General features: G+C 45.7%; 1 protein-coding gene across 1 annotated transcript; it reads left to right on the top strand.

Annotated features, from left to right (window-relative positions):
- Positions 1 to 9,064: 9,064 nt before the first annotated feature.
- Positions 9,065 to 16,445, top strand: LOC118512610 (RNA-binding protein 39-like). The gene is made up of 4 exons (XM_036057283.1): positions 9,065 to 9,375; positions 13,291 to 13,370; positions 13,455 to 14,361; positions 14,843 to 16,445. The coding sequence occupies exons 1-4, from the start codon at positions 9,250 to 9,252 to the stop codon at positions 15,473 to 15,475; spliced, it is 1,746 nt and encodes a 581-aa protein (XP_035913176.1). The 5' UTR covers positions 9,065 to 9,249; the 3' UTR covers positions 15,476 to 16,445.
- The last annotated feature ends 359 nt before the right edge of the window (positions 16,446 to 16,804 follow it).

Raw genomic sequence — 16,804 nt, 5'->3', positions numbered from 1 at the left:
TTAGCGCTTCAGCTGAATGCTTCAGCGCATAGAAAACATAATTGATTGGGGCAGTTTTTTACATCCATGCTAATGTTTGTTGCAGAAAGAACTTAGCGTTTTTTTTTTTTGTCTTATCCAAAGTCACCCGAACTAAAATTAGCTTTATTTACGTTAGCTTTTACAATAATTGGTGATTTATTTTGTTGTTGCTTTCGTAAATAGGCTTGAAAGTGACGAAGAAGTTATTTTGGATTTAAACATGCCTGACGAATAAATAATAAATTGAAAACTACCAATGACTTATCTTTTCAGATTGCCAGATTTTCAAGGTCATATTGAAGCGATTTAAGTTTTATTGTACGCTTTAAGGTTTTATTGAATGTAGTACAAATTTGTAACAATATATCAATGCTCTTGTGTATTGGATTTTCCAAAACTGACAAGACAAATAATTGCTCTTTCATCAATATATTCTACGTTTCTTCCTTTTGGATTAACAACCTCATGCCGGCCACACACAGTATTGGCCTGTTGCAGAAATCCTGGATATCGCTGACAGTCGACCTTCATCGACTGTCAATCTTATTTCATGCCCTTTCTGTGGGGGATAATCTTAGATTAGGCCTACCTATAAGCCTTGTTCGACTGGGACGTCTAATACTATTCCCATGATCTGACCTGCCCACTAGAGCCTGGAGAGATGGTGAGATCAACGAACAGCTCGCAGAGTTCGTAAAGCTTCTTCTCGAACGCGGTTAAGAAGAATTCGTCAGGATAGGCCAGGGTCCATGTTTTAGACGCTTTTGATAATCCTTGGGCTATAAATGGTCTGTACCGTCGATCGTCCAGATGATGAAATGATCGACCTCCACAACAGGTATTTTGAACGGATAAGGTTCATATTCAGGGGTGGAACATTGGGCGAGGTGTTCAAATCCCATCCAGACCGCCTCCCCATACGCAGGGCTTACTACCTTGCTACGGGTAAATTAGTAAAATCCAGGCCACGCCAAGGAAAACGTAGAAGAAAGTTCACATTACTAGCTACCAACTAACCGTTTTGTAGGATAGTCCGTTTGCCTATCATGTAGTGGTACCTGTTTTTCATCCATCCTCCTCCGGATTGAGACATCTACAGGTAGTAGAGCTGAAGAAGAATGTATGAACTAATCGTCTATCGTAACGAGTAGTTTGGGCATAACAACCGACTTACTGTAATGGATTAAACTGGAAAAATGAATTAAAATTAGCTACCTAAATTTTCGATTACGTTTACTGTTTGTTATTTAAATTAATATTCTTTCCAATTTTCAATACTTAGAGTGTCATTCCCATGCATCGGTCTAATTTTCAGGTGTAATTTCTCATTAGTGGCGATAATTTATTCGATAGGTTCATCAAATTCATCAAAAAAAATTAAAGACTTTTGAAAAAAATAGTTGATAAGCATTTGGCTACAGTTTAAATTACCTTCTGTTACCAATTTAAAAGGACAAATTGTGGCAATTTATAGTTCTCGTTCATCCACCCTTAAAATCACAACTTCTCCAGAACCACAAGTTCAATGTACCGGTAGTTTTGATGTAAAACGCCTCTCTTTAAGAGGTCAACGCACCGGATGGCCTTAGGATTCATCTTACTAAACCCCTGGCAACTAGCAGGACGAGGCTCGAGGCAACCAAAGCGTCCCGGAAACCATGGAAAATGGAAGTCATTTATCATGTGATCAAAAAAAAAGGGCACACTTCATCTCATTCCTAACGCCCGCTTTAACGCATTTGCTTGTTTGTTTCGTTATTTTGTGCTCCTCTCTTTATTCGGGTTGGTTGGGTAAAGAATGATGCTTAACTGAGCATCGCGACTGGAAGAAAATCTGACAGACGCAACCGTTGTTTAAGGATTGTGGGCTGCATGGTACGGTTAACCTCGGATAATGTGGTGGTGCTGCCGGTTTTGAGGTTCGGATTACATTGACGAGAAGGGAGCGAAAGTAGCAGCCACTGTGCGTATGTGTGTGATCTAAGGTTATGATTTATTGTGTGATCTCAGGTGGTTGAAGCTGATGAGGCATTTTCCCGAGAACAGCTTAGAAAAGCACACCGTACCTGTGAGTGGTGAGGGAGCGTACAATATAAATACGGAATAAGCTGTTGAAATAATTCATGTATAATTGAATAACAGAACCAGGGACCTTGCGGCGCACAGACAGAACGTTCCCACCTAGTAATGAAGACACCGAAAACTACCTTCCCACGGTCGATAGTCACGAGAGCTTGGCTCGCAACAGCAAAAAAAAAGCAACAAGAATCAGCAGTAGCACAAAGAAGATATTATAGCAGCGCAAATGTAACTAACAGGTAAGTTAATTAAGTTCGCACTAGACCGGCAAACGACCGACACAACGATGCTTCCTCCCTCCGAGAGCTGGATGGCACATTACCAGACAGCTACAATGTGTGTAGCCGGAGATATTACCGTCTGTCCCATAGCAACGAGATATCCTTGTGCAAAAAAAACTCCACTAAAGCTGTCATCAACCGTTGCGTTCCCACCGCCATTTTCAGTTGCCGCTGCCGACGGGTAGCTGCAGCTGAGTTTTATCATAATCAGCGTCAACATTAATGCTGCCCGGCACCGTCAAGGCACGAACGGCTCGAGGATGTCGTCACGAACGCTTCGTCCCGATCACCGTCCCCAAAAACCCCGTGGAGTGCAACCGGCCGCCACAACCGGCGGTTTTTGCTGTGTGGTATTGTGATTGTTTGTGACAGCTGGTTGGTGGAGATTGAAGCGTGTGGAACCGGGATCCAGATTGCGGTACGAAAGGGAGTGGAATTGCCATCGTTACCTAGACATTATATCCATCTTTTTAACATCATCCGTCAAAATGTGCCATACCATCACTCAAAACACAGCAGATCGTTCCGTTTGGTTTGTTTGGCGCTCTTTTTTTTTAACGGCGTCCTTCCCATATATGGGAAAAAATCCTCCAGAAAAGATATTTGGAGCGACTTGAAGTTCATCAGTTTTTCTTCAGGTCCTCGTTGGAAAAAAATACGGTCTCAGGGTTGATGGTGAAATTGGATGTGATGGAAGAGTTTGCCTCCCGTTAAGCAGCAACCATCATCAGCATCAACGCGTACGGCACCGAATGACAAATAGGTGTCCTGTTTTTTGTGCCTCGTGTATCCTTTGATATGTACGAACTGCTCGCTTCGCTACAAGTTCCTGGTGATAGTTTTGGTCTAGGGACAAGCGCTAGTGTAACGTCGTTGCTGTTTTCCCCCGAGGTGTTCTACCCGTAACCAAGCGATCGTTTATTTTGCCGACTGTCTTGTGCCGCCCGCGAGACCGCGAAATGTTCTCCCAGGGAAAAGAAACTTAATTCAATTAGCATACTCTTACATCAGGTAGTTAAGTTACGATGGGCAGCTCTTGCGGAACTTCATGGCTGAAGTTTCGCAGAATCGATTTCTTTTAAAGTATGGATTAATAATAAACGGTACAACCAAATATCCTGGGAGCAACCAGTCTTCTGCCACGCTTGATAGCATGCTGAAGATAATGCTGAAGTGCCTGTGGTCCCTGGTCTGCTGTTTATCGCGGGACCAGCCTTCAACCGTATAACAAAGCCAACGCTAATAAATTACGTTCCCCAATCGGGTAGCCAGATAGTTGTTGCATAAGCGCGAACACTGCAACATAGTTCGCAACGGTCAATCAATGATATATCGTGCGTTTGCCGGTGGGCGTTCTACAGGCAATCCGCCGACCTTGGATGACGGAATAATAGAGAGAGTGACAAGATGGAAGACGAATGGTTTGGCGCAGTGGCAATTAGGATCGCTGATCATAGGCCAACTTTTGCTATTATGTGAGTAGAAAGAAAAAATATTTGACCAATAATTTTTTCATAAAGTAATACGGTTAAAGGGATCGCCATCTTGTAAAGTAGCGACCAAACAACTTCAGACCTACAGCGTCCATATGTGTAAAACAATTGGCAATTTGAGATATAGAACATTCTACGACATTAAGTCAAATCATATCTTCGTAACTGTCCTAGAAAGGCCATCGACTCCATTTTCTTGAGGTTCAGGTCAAGTGATAATATAAATCTTGGGCCTTGAGTCCTTCGTCTTCTTCTTGGCTTAGCGACCTGCTGAATAATGCCGGCCATCTGATGAATACTAGACTTTTTAACATCACATATTAGAAGACCGCTCTTCTTCTTCTTTTTTGGCCTAACGACCACTTAGGTCATGCTTGCCATTTTTGGATTACTAGACTTATTGATACCGCATATAGTTGCATAGTTAGTCCTCACTATATGGGAACGGCACAGATGGGATTTGAACCCCGGTCCTGAGGAATGAAGATCGGCGCCGTTATCCTCTCTACCACCGAGCCGCCCAAACCTTGTTTTTAATTGTAAAACAAAAACAGATTGTATGAGATAAACCTTTAATTAACGTGATCTTATACTGATCTTTTGTATACAATATCACGCTACCTGATGCACCAACTTTCTGCCGATCATCCAGACAAGCAAAACGATCGGAAATATTATTTACCCCCGCGATATCTCATAACACGCGTCCATTTTATTGCTCCATTCATTAATTAACTCACGGCAAACTAATTCGATTCGTGCGGATGCGAGATAATTCGATACGCCTAGCCCGGCCGGCTATGACGGAGACGGGAAAGTAGATTACCATTTACTCAATTAAAACGATTAGCCAGCGGAAAGTTGTGGCGGTAGTTCTGGCGGCCAACTTCCGCCTCCTGGCGAGAGCTAATAGTTCGCTTGGAACGGCGAGCAAACATCGTGTGTGTGTGTTTGTGTCTGTATAGCATTCATTTTCTTTTTGCATGCCATCCGGATGGAAGTTTGCCTTTCACTGCCTACCACGTGTACAGTGGTAGTGGTCACGTGTGCAATTCATACATCGTCGATATGGCACCACAAGTCCTTAATGTATAAATAATGAACGGTTAATGTACGGGATACTCGGGCAGAGCAAAAGGTAGGTAGGTCCGTTTACCTGTTCTGTTGCCTACGGTTGCCTAAAACGATCCAAATGTGTTCGGTTTGGGTTTAAACAACAACAAATTTCAAATCAACCACGCGGTCCCGTTTGGTCAGGATAAAACATGTCCAAACCAATACTGGACGGATAAACCCAACCGGGGTAGGTGGGCAAACCGCTGCATTGGCCTTTACGTCTCCGTAATTGCCTGTGCATGCCTTACAAATCGCCTCCGACACGGGAATGACTACCTTTACCCCTCCCGACAATCTACCTGTCCTGATTTGCCCTTTATCTGACTTTGCGTTTTACGGCGCAGCTCCTGGGGCGGAAGTGAAGTTTGCTACAGGACTGTTACAGCTGATATTTTCTGTGTGCCGTTTACCCGGGACACATGCATTAGAATTCGTTCCCGACCGCTCGAACGGCCGAACTGGTCGACGAAGTTCTAGGAGCCACGGCTAGACGTACCCGTCCCACCGCCGCAGTGAGTTTATTGACTCACTGACCTCATTTCCCGTTCGCCTTTCGTTGCGGAACTCCTGGACAAAAAGGGAGTAGCGTTTTTCTCTTCTTCTTCCTCCTCTTGGTGTATGTAACACACTGTTATGCTCGCTGGAAATCGGTTCCAGGACAGTTTCTTACGATGCGGTTACCCCGATTGCCTGCTGACATTGCTTAAGAACGCTGTTCGTTACTGCGGCAAAAATTCGGTGCTTCCTTTGGGAGGTTGGTAAACCCGTTGAAATAGATTTAATTGGACGCTTAAAACAACCCCGCCAAGTGTGCGCACACAGGAAGGATCATGGGAATGTGGGAAACCGGGACGATACTTCGTGTGTGTTAAACTTCTGCTTTTATCGATCGTCAGGTGGAACGGTGACGAATGGGGCCAGGACGTGGCCGATTGCGGAATACAGACGTTGAAGTTTTATGTGTTGTGGATGTTATGCTTTTTATTCGTAACACGAATGCTTGCCAAATGGTTGTGGTGAATCGTGTAACATCGTGTTTTTATTAGGGTTAGAATAAAGTGTCTCACGAACAATACTTCATGGAATCTGCCTTTTGTCTAATCTTAATCGTCAGAGTATGAACAATTTAAATCATAAATAATGACTAACTGCAGAAAATTTGGTTTTTATCTTTCTTGTGGGATTTTGTTTATTTATTCCCAATATGATACAATTCCACTACCTCCGGTACCTGTGGTTCCACAATTTTTCGATAAACAGACAAAAATTCAAAATCCAAAATTCTTTTTGATTCGGTTGAATCATCTCTTTTTTATCTTGATATCTCTTTCCCCCTGCCCGATGGTAGTTCCGGGCATTTTCAGGGATAAGTATGGCCATTTAGACCAAAGTAGCCAGTATTACACTGACGGATCATCCTCTAAGGAAGGCACCGGCTTCGGCGTTTTTAGTGAGTCCGCCGAAGCATTTTTCAAATTGCGGGAGCCGTGTAGTGTCTACGCCGCAGAACTAGCCGCAATCTTGTACGCACTATTGATTATAGCAGCGAGACCTTCGGATCAGTACTTCATTTTTACAGATAGCCTTAGCGCTATCGAAGCACTAAGGTCCCCGAAGGCTGTTAAGAGTCAGGATTTCCTTGTCATTAAAATCATAGAATTGCTTGGCTCCATGTTCGACAAGGCGTTCAGGATTTCGCTAATTTGGGTACCTGCTCATTGTGGAATTCCCGGCAACGAGAAGGCAGACTCACTGGCCAAAACAGGCGTCCAACAAGGCGCATTTTACGACCGTCCGATCTCGGTCCGAGAGTTTCTTCGCCTACCAAAGCAACTTTTCCTGTCTCGCTGGCAGAGCATGTGGGAGGCGGACGATCTCGGGCGATTCCTTTTCTCGATCTCTCCGCAAGTGTCCCTGCGGCCTTGGTTCGGTGGGCTCTCTGTAGATCGGGCGTTCATACGCATGATGTCTCGACTTATGTCGAATCATTTCGCGTTGAACGCTCATCTGCAGCGTATAACTCTGGCTCAGACGAAGGTGTGTGGCTGTGGTGACGGATTTCACGATGTGGATCACCTTCTGTGGTCCTGCGTGGAGTTTGAAACTGCAAGACCCTCCTTGTTGAGCGCAGTCGAGAGCATCGGCAGACGACCGGGTATAGAAATAAGGGAAATGTTGGCGACTAGAGACCTCGCCTACATGAGGCTCATCTACCGATTCGCCAGAGACAACGGTCTCATCCTTTGATTCCGCATCCCTATTATCCTTCCAATCCACATCCGCCACTCCTTTTTTGTTATTCGTTGTGTTGTCCTTGTCTTAAGTGTTAAGTTTTTTTGTTGTTGTAGTGCCACGGGTGATCCGCTGACGAAGCAACAGCATCCGGGGTCAAAGACGTCACTGTCGTAAGAAGAGAGGCAGAATTTTCTGTAACAGTGTCCTTCATCTCTGTCTAGCCTTGATGGAGCGAGTGCGGCCTTGCTGGCGTTGGGTTCGGAGGTGGTCGGCGGGTTCAACCTCGTAATTAGCAGAGACCCTGCTGTTACGGGATGGAACTCGCCGATAGCTTCTGAATTCGGTGCTGGCTTGATCGAGCTCGGGCTATCACTGCTGGGCAGATTGAGGTCCACTGTTCACAGGCAAATGTTTGTGCTGTCACAATTGTTGTTTTCCTTCTGTTTTGTTTCAGTCCAGACCCGTTACACGGAAGGATGGAGTCCCGTGTGTACACATCTTAACCACCAACACACTCTACACAGCAATAGACCCGGACCAACAATAGAACTGGACAAACTCACCACAACCTCCACACATCTACAACCGAGCACGCCCGGGATAAGGCGAAATATCAGGGAGGAAATGCCTTGGTAATTTTTTGTGTCTTTGAATTTTGTACTTCGTCAGCACATGCGGTGCTGACCATACGGCGTCAAGCCGTCATAATCGAAAAATAAATAAATAAATAAATCTCTTTCCCTCCGAAACTAACTATCATTGAGAAAAGCGTTGTATATTTTTTTATTTCAAAATCCGGGAAAAATGAGAGAATCTTGCAAAGCCAACTGTTTCTGTTGCGTGATAGCATGTTGCCAATATTCCAACGCTTCGTGCTGTAGCAAATGCTCCAGTCATATCTCACTAGAAAGAAAGATAATAAAATATACAATTCTAATAAAATTTTACAAATTTATTCCTCTAATATAGACATAATTTGCTGCAAAAGAAATCTGAAAACCGGGAACGATCAAGCTAGAGAGCGTAACGATCGCGATCGCGTTATTGCGCACAATCGAGAGCGCAAGAATGGCTGCGCACAAGAATTGTTGTGTTCGTTCCGGCAAGAGCTAGTGAGGTGACGCTTGATACCACTCAAGACAAGTGCTAACATATCAATTGATTAAACTGTTAATCCAAACAAGTGAATGTAATACAAGTGTTGAACCATCGTGCGATCGAGGCCAATATATTTATACAGTGCTTCTTATTCGTAGATTTGAAACGAGCGCAGCACAAAAAGCAACAATACGCGCATGCAAAGAGGCCAATGGCAGACGGATATAAATACAAGGTGGCAATCATCATGATACTCCTCGTTGTTGCAATCATGCTTCCTCTCGCCAATGCAGTACCCAAAGGTTTGGTACTTTACGGGAAACGCAGCAGACAATTGCAAACAACGCGTACTAATGTAGCTGCTACATTAACTGCTGTCAAGCTTGCGTATCCCGTCATCACAGCGGTAATCGTCCTCTTTCAACAGATTCATTCAATTCAACAAATCACATTCTCCAGATTAACACCACGATAACGGTCGATAAACAAGGAATTTGCTTTTGATATTGATAATACGTAAATAATTTACATTGTGATGGTTGCATTTAACCTAGACACAACAATAAACTTGTTCTTCGTTTTGTAAAAATGTATTCTTGTTTAAATTTAATACTTTCCAAAAATCTTAACCGTCATTTTTTAAATATCGATGCAAACAGTTCCCTGTCCAAGTACTCAACCCGCCCGTATCGACAGACGCCTTTCCAGCTCTTATGTCAAACATCGTTCATCTTCCTTCTGGCACGCCATCTTGTTTCCTCAACATTTTGCAACCGAAGCCAGCAGTGCAGTTCGTTCGTGAATTTAATCCCCTTTATCAGCTCACAATCGGTGTAAATTTATCACGCTCACGAAGCTAAACGTTTGCTGCACCGGCAGTAACTGCAGTAGATTGAGTGCACAAGCCTTTCGTCTTGTAACGCGGAATGAAAAGTACCACATTTTACGATCACGAAACACGTAAAGAGCACCACATCTCGGACAAGATGGCGGCGGATGACGAGCTCAATAATGAGGTGCTGAATTTGCTCGAGGCGCCCTACAAGAAGGAGGTAAGTGTAGTTCACGGCAAAGCTACGATTGTGCCGTGTGTGTGATTGTATATTTTTTAGTATCCTGTTTCTACTATTCGCGCTCCTCTCGTCGCCAGAAATGTCGTAAGTTCAAGAACGCACCTGAATCGCGATGGTTCGAGAGCTCATGGTTGTACATGTGTGCGTGAGTGTGTGTGTGTGTGCGTATTGCTCGCTGCAACAGACCCGTAAAAAGTATTGCTCTCGATCGCGCTGGCGCGTGTGGAACAGATGGAAAGGAAAGAGACAGCTGATCCGGGGAGGCTCGTCCCATCCCGGAAGCTTGTGATGAATACGCTCCGTTTGACTATTTGGTCCCTTGGTTGGCTGCTGTCTTTCCTTTTCATCTTCTCCACAATACGCAGTAACAGTAGATTCTTCATGTTCCGACCTATATAAGATAGTCCTAAAGATGATACGCACAATGCTCCTCACAAACAATCATCAAGCATTGTACTTGTGTATGTAAGAATTTCGTAGCATGTAAGCGTGCTGTGCTTCGGAAGGAACAGAAAACAGAGCAATATAATAATAACCTATATATATGTTAAATTAACAACCATTATTACTACCAACTCAATCACAACAAATTGTCGCAAAGGTAAATGACATGAATTTTCCTCGTTTCTGCATTTTATAGACGATACTAATGTCAGGTTCCGGTATGAGTTTGGTACAGAGAGTGTGTGTAATCAGCTTCCAAGACAAAGGTACATACCAATTAATACAAGAAAACCGCCAAATAATGCTACGAACGTACTATCTCCCCTCCACCAATAATATTACGAAAACTGTAACGGATACGAAATTATTCAAAGTCATGATTCGAGCGACGAGCTCTTGTAAACCCGAACAAAAAGCAAACCTCCCATTTATCCATATTCTCTAGCGGTCCTATTTTTGTTTTCGTATCCTTTCCCCCCCAACATCTTATCGTTTCGATCGTTTGTTTTATCGATGTACATCACATAGTATCCTCCTAAAAGCCCTCCTTTTTGTTGGAGCTATCTTTCGCGGTTCTCTTGCTCTCCGTAAATGAAAAGCCAAAACAAAAAACAAAACACATAATGACCGCCAGCGAAATGTTCGCGACCGAACCAATGTGATTAAAGTGGAACTTTCTCTTTATTTTTCTAGGCTGATCTCTGAACAGGCTGCTCTGTGTCTGCTGGTTGGAATAAAAGTAGGCAAAAATACAAAACCAATAGCTCATATATCTCTATTGATCAGAACAGAGTCACACGATTGACAAAGCGCATCATAAGAATCCACGCAAACGTACGTGATTAAATCCTTTCGTCCTTTCATAGAGGACGCTTGGCCCTTCCTTGATGGCGATGTCTAAGCGACAAGTTTAGGGAGGGAATCTTTTATCCAGTTACAGAAAAGTACGCACGAAGGCTTTATCCCTATATGTACAAGCGAACAACAATATGTGCATGAATCGAGGATCGTCAGGATTAAATTGGGGAACATAGGATTGTGATTATGTGCACAAAAATAGATATGCCCCACACACGATCCTCGATTAATGCTCGTACTGTTGAGCTTCGGTCGCTCTCCTATATTTCTCCCCTTCCTGGTTTTGTACATTACTCAGCTTTTGCAAAACGGTGGACACTAGCTGGTTATCAGCATTTTTTGCTCGTTTCTGTTCTAGGCTATCCTTAATGATTACACAGCGATCGCATAAAACCACACAGACAAGACACGAGCAGTAGGATCGAACAATCAATTCAGATGAGGCAAGTTTCATCGCAAAAATGTTTAACCGCGTTTCCTTTTTCGTAGAATGTGTGTCTTAGAAGCGATTTCAAACTGGCTAGATTGTACCAGCACGATGCTCGGTCAAAGCGGGGCTGTTAACGGTGAACAAGACCGATGTCAAAGCAATGCAGCTTTGTAGCGCGCTGTAACGTACCTCTTCTTAGATTCTCTATTTTTAGTTTGCCCCATACAAACGGGAATCACGCTTAGGGCGTTGGTCGTGTGTGTGTGTGTGTAACCGTTGCCTACCAATCCATGGCACGAAACCGAATCGTGACATGCATTGCCTTAGTATCTGCTCGTTCTAGGTGATCGGCTGTTTCTCGGACAGATTTTGAATATAGGTTACCATCCGCAAACGGGATCGCAACTGGTGGAACCGATTAAGAAGCAACGCATGATAGGGAACACACAAACAAGCTACGATGCCGCCCGCGTTACACGTTGCTCTCTTTACAGGTGCTTCTCCCGCTCAGTTGTAGCACACACGAACCCAAAGGCATCCCCAATGGATCCACAAGTCCCAAGTGGCAGCCGTTGGCGTCCAATTGGGAGCGACTGGCTGAGGCTCTTTCCCTTTCTCTCATTCTCTGTCTATCTCTCTCTCTCTCTCTCCACATAACACACGAGTCTGTAGATTTTTTCTAGGTTCGCAAATATTTCGATGGCCGGCTGGCCACTGCTGGGGGGCCTTATAGTGTGGTGGTTCTGTAGAGAATCGGTGCGCAAATAATTCTCCTCAGCTCGTTGGGCCACATTCCTTCCGCATCGGTGTGTGAGGCTGTGACAACGAAAAAGGACGACGACGGCTACGTTATACGCAATTAATCATTGTGCGTGTGTATGTGATCCAATGACAACTTTTGAACCCGATTCTTTGCAGATCAATCAATTGATGCCGTGCCACCAGCCAAGATGTATTTGTGGGCGCACGCAAACTGGCCGCTTTTTGATGAGCGTTGCCGGTACGTGTGGCGCAGTCTGATGGTGAACTGATTACCACCAAGAAGCAAGACACAAACAGAGACACACACACACCGTATATAGAGACGGAGATACGTGCTTCGATTGCGGTTCCTTTTGCTTTGCTACACGAGCAATCGCTAAAAGGCCTTATTTTCCTTTTGCAGATTAATTGCTCTGCAGATTGCGTGGGGATAGCTTCGCGCGGATGGCTTATGTCTGTCTGACCGTAAACCCGGTATCCCAACCACATATCTAGGTGTCCCGTAGTACACACTTGGTTGGCAACGTAATCTTAAACCCATAGCAATCAGTTCCCAAACGTAAGTTTGTGTGTTCCCATAACCGAATACAATGTGTTGTTATTGCAGAAACTTCGCTCGATACCACGTTTCGCAGAGCCACACATCATCGATCGATCCTGTTGTTGTGTGCCCCCCATTCCACCCGGAAACCGATGTAGTTTAGAATGAGGCTTGGTCGGAAATGCGTAAATCGAAAACATCGGAACCAAATAAGCAAACCACAAGCCAGTTTTTGTTCTCTTCTGCCTCGTAGGTGAACCGAATCGACAGCCACTCGGCGCCGTCAGCGAACACGGAGACGCGAGCTGAACCGTATCTGTTGAATCTGTTTTTCTCTTATATTTGCATATTACTTCTGCTGGGTGCGCGCGCGCGCGCGGTCGCGTACCACGATCGGGGGGAGTACACTGTGTCTTTGTCTCGTCTGAGACCTCTACCTTCCATCCAATTCCTGCTGCATTCCAGCGCGCAGGCGGCGTGCATAAAACCGTCCAACTGAAAGCGTATTTAATTAATTCGATTTGTTTGTTGTTTTCTCTTCTCTCTTTCCCTTTCTTTTTTTTCTGTTATTTTTTCTTTTCTTTAATCCTTCATCACTATCTCGCCAATTTCTGGCAATGTGTATCTCGCGTCCTGAAAATCAAACACCAACAAAAAAAAAACTCAACCGCGTTCACATGCCATTCCCGCGTATGCATCATTTTCATTTTCTCGAATACGACCTTATCTTCTCGGTACGGTTTGCGACGTGCGTGTGTGTGTGTGTATGTACGTCCGCGCTCGTCCAAAAACTGCCTCTCGACCGACCCGCATCTCAATGCTGTGCACTCGGCTCAACTAAAACGACTCCCACCCGTAGGATGATGCATCGCCCGTGCAAAATGGTTCAAGCAATGGAGAAAAGAAGCTGAAGGAAAATGGGCATAGCAAATCGTCTCGGTAAGTACTGGAACGGGAAAGATAGTTCCTTAATCGGAGCATCGTTTAGCTGATTGTTTTTCTTTATGCTATCACCCACCATAGCCATCGTAGCCGATCGCGCGATCGCGATAGGGAACGCGAGCGGGACCGGGACCGTGAACGCGATCGTGAAGTCGAGGTGCGTTCCAAAAAGCATCGCTCAGGATCACCCGGTGGTCGCAGCCGAGACAAGGAGCGCCGTCGCAGCAAGGAACGAAGCAAATCACGCACGCCTCCGCGTCGCGAACGTTCGAAGGATCGCTCGAAGGAGAAAGACCGCAGCGGTGGAAAAAGCGATCACCATCGCCGGGAGATGGTGGTGGAAAAGCGTCGTTCCCGTGACCGTGATCATCGACGCCGGTCGCGCGAGCGGGACTACCGCCGCCGTAGCCGCTCGCGGGACGGTATCCGTGGACGGGGGCGCCGGTCCATGTCCCCGAAACCCTACCGTGGACGTGGACGGGGTGGTTCGGGCGGCTACTATCGCGATCGTTCGCCGCTGGAAGAGATGACCCAGGAGGATCGTGATGCACGTACCGTGTTTTGCATGCAACTGTCCCAGCGCATACACGCACGCGACCTGGAAGAATTCTTCTCGAGCGTGGGCAAGGTCCGGGATGTACGATTGATCACGTGCAACAAAACGAAGCGATTCAAGGGTATCGCTTACATCGAGTTTAAGGATCCGGAATCGGTCGCCCTAGCGCTCGGGCTGTCCGGGCAGAAGCTGCTCGGCATACCGATCAGTGTGCAGCACACGCAGGCGGAAAAGAACAGAATGGCCAGCCAGCCGCCAGCCGCACCGCCGAAGAATCCATCCGGACCGATGCGACTGTACGTCGGTTCGCTCCATTTCAACATAACGGAAGACATGCTGAATGGCATATTTGAGCCGTTCGGTAAAATTGATAACATTCAGCTGATCATGGACGCGGACACAGGACGGTCAAAGGGCTACGGATTTATCACAGTAAGTATTGCGACTGTAGCGTAAAGACTTATTGTTTATCTGGAGTCTGTGATGACTTCCGTTCATCCTAGCCGCGCGTGTATCAATCAAAGATTTAAGCAGCCTTCGAAGAACGTTCTGATAATTGTTATCAGGCTCGCAGTTATGAATGAAACAAGTCGCAGTTATGATTGATGCTCAAAAATGTAATTATGACATGATTCAAAAGACAACACCAGGAACTTTGCACACCCTTGACTTGATTGTGATTGTTAGTTTGCAATCGAGGGGAAGAAGTTTGCATAAATTACAAGAAAGTTTTCGAACTAGCGGATCTTGCAGTTTTTAGATTGCTTACCTGCAGTATGTGGTATTCAGTCGATTCCATTGCGAGATCGTACATACGTATTGAACGGACTATAAAAATCCAACTAAAATATCTTCACACAGCAGCGGTAAAGGCACCCAAAAGTAATGAAGCACATCATTCCTCCCTTTCCAGTTCCATAATGCCGACGACGCGAAGAAAGCGCTGGAGCAGCTGAACGGATTCGAGCTAGCCGGTCGTCCGATGAAGGTAGGCAACGTGACGGAGCGGTTGGACGTGACCACGCATGCCTCGCTCGACACGGACGAGATGGACCGGAGTGGCATCGAGCTTGGCGCCACCGGACGATTGCAGCTGATGTTCAAGCTGGCGGAAGGTGCCGGACTGGCCGTGCCGCGTGCAGCAGCCGATGCACTGCTGGCAACCGCACCGCAACCCGTACCGCAGCAACCGATCCAACAGTCGCCACCGATCGCTACCCAGTGCTTCCTGCTGTCCAACATGTTCGATCCGGCGACGGAAACCAACCCGAGCTGGGATTTGGAAATACAGGACGACGTGATAGAGGAGTGCAACAAGCACGGCGGTGTGCAGCACGTGTACGTCGACAAGCAATCGCCGTCGGGCAACGTGTACGTCAAATGTCCCAGCATTGCGACGGCCGTGCTCGCCGTGAACGCGCTGCACGGACGGTGGTTTGCGGGTCGCGTCATTGGTGCGGCGTACGTCCCGCTCGTTAACTATTACAACCTGTTCCCGGACGCGTCGCAGGCCGTCACGCTGCTTCAACCCAAACGTTCGGGTTGAGCGCAATGAACGCACCCGCGCCGGGGCAGTGTGGCACTGTGGCAACAACACTACTAGAGGTGTGTAGTACAAGCGTAGTATTTCTCCCACTGCAAAAGCCCCAAATCAGTTCAATATTTACGGTACAATTATACAGAAGAAGGGACGGGGAGAGGGGCAGAAGCAGAAGACGGCTCGGTTCAACTCGGTTGGCAGAACCATGAACCCGGAACGTTTGCGTCGTGTAGATTGCGGGAGAGGAGAAATAAGAATTAGAATTACGGGGATAATGGCAGGATTAACGATTAAGTAAATTCAAAAGCAGCAATTCGTAGCTTCTGTTCCCCCGAACAGATATGTGATATTAAACGAAAGTGTCCCATCACACGAACACACGCACACACATAAAAAGGCGAAGATCTCGTGTTCCTATTCCTATTCGGGTTTGAAGGCAGACCATTCTTCTTTTCTTTTACTAACTTTCTGCAACTATGTGTATAAATGTTTTTAGATTTTTGTTCCGTTTGCTTTAAGTTTTATCCCAACACTAGATATGCGTGTGTTAGTTAGGTTACCTGCAGGTATCCGAAGCACACTAGTCACGTTCACTTGGTCTGTCACCTTCAGTTACAGCGAAATTCTTTCCCATTTCTTCACAAATGCTCTGTCTTGACACTCTCTCTCTATGGTGTGTGTATGTGGCAAAGGGCACAAATCTGACGTGTGCGTGTGTTAACAATATAAAACTACAGCGGAAAGATATCCTCCTTTCCACACAGAGCAATAGAATGTAGAGAGGAAACAAAAGGTGGGAATTTAATAGAAATCAACAAGGATATGTCATTGATAGCATCGTAAGGAAGATAAGGATTAAGATTTTTATGGTTAAACTGTTTACTCACGTGGTGGAGTATCGAAAACCGATTAAGCGCTGTATTTAGACACAAGTATGAAAGACAATGGAAACATGTGTAAATGAATGGAAGATTGTGTGTGTGTGTGTTTTTTTTTGTGAGTGAACTATTCCGAAGATTAAATTCGAACTATAAACGCGCAAGTCGAAAGCCACGTTTACCACGGATATGTGAGCATATTCAGCAGAGCAGCGGCTTTCAAAATGTGTCCGGAGAGGCCGCATCGGCTGATAGCCAGTATTATGAGGCCAGGAAGAACTACCGGACGAGTGGATTCAGGGGAATCGTGCCTACTACGGGCTGCATAGCCTCCTGAGATCCGGAAGACTCCTATACGCACAAAATGAGCCATATAACGTTCCCTTATACGGCCGGTAGTCCTCTGCAGGCACGAGTCCTAGACTATGCTGGCGGAGAACACCAATGCACTCGCCAT

Source organism: Anopheles stephensi, chromosome 3 (genome assembly GCF_013141755.1).
Source record: "Anopheles stephensi strain Indian chromosome 3, UCI_ANSTEP_V1.0, whole genome shotgun sequence".
NCBI classification, from domain to species: Eukaryota; Metazoa; Arthropoda; class Insecta; order Diptera; family Culicidae; genus Anopheles; species Anopheles stephensi.
This window is presented reverse-complemented; position numbering and strand designations above follow the sequence as displayed.

Bases quoted from the DNA above. Each gene is read 5' to 3' on its own strand.
- LOC118512610 (XM_036057283.1), top strand. From the start codon at position 9,250: ATGAAAAGTACCACATTTTACGATCACGAAACACGTAAAGAGCACCAC. The intron at 13,371-13,454 runs GTAAGTACTGGA...CACCCACCATAG, and splicing joins GGGCATAGCAAATCGTCTCG to CCATCGTAGCCGATCGCGCG. The intron at 14,362-14,842 runs GTAAGTATTGCG...CTCCCTTTCCAG, and splicing joins AGGGCTACGGATTTATCACA to TTCCATAATGCCGACGACGC.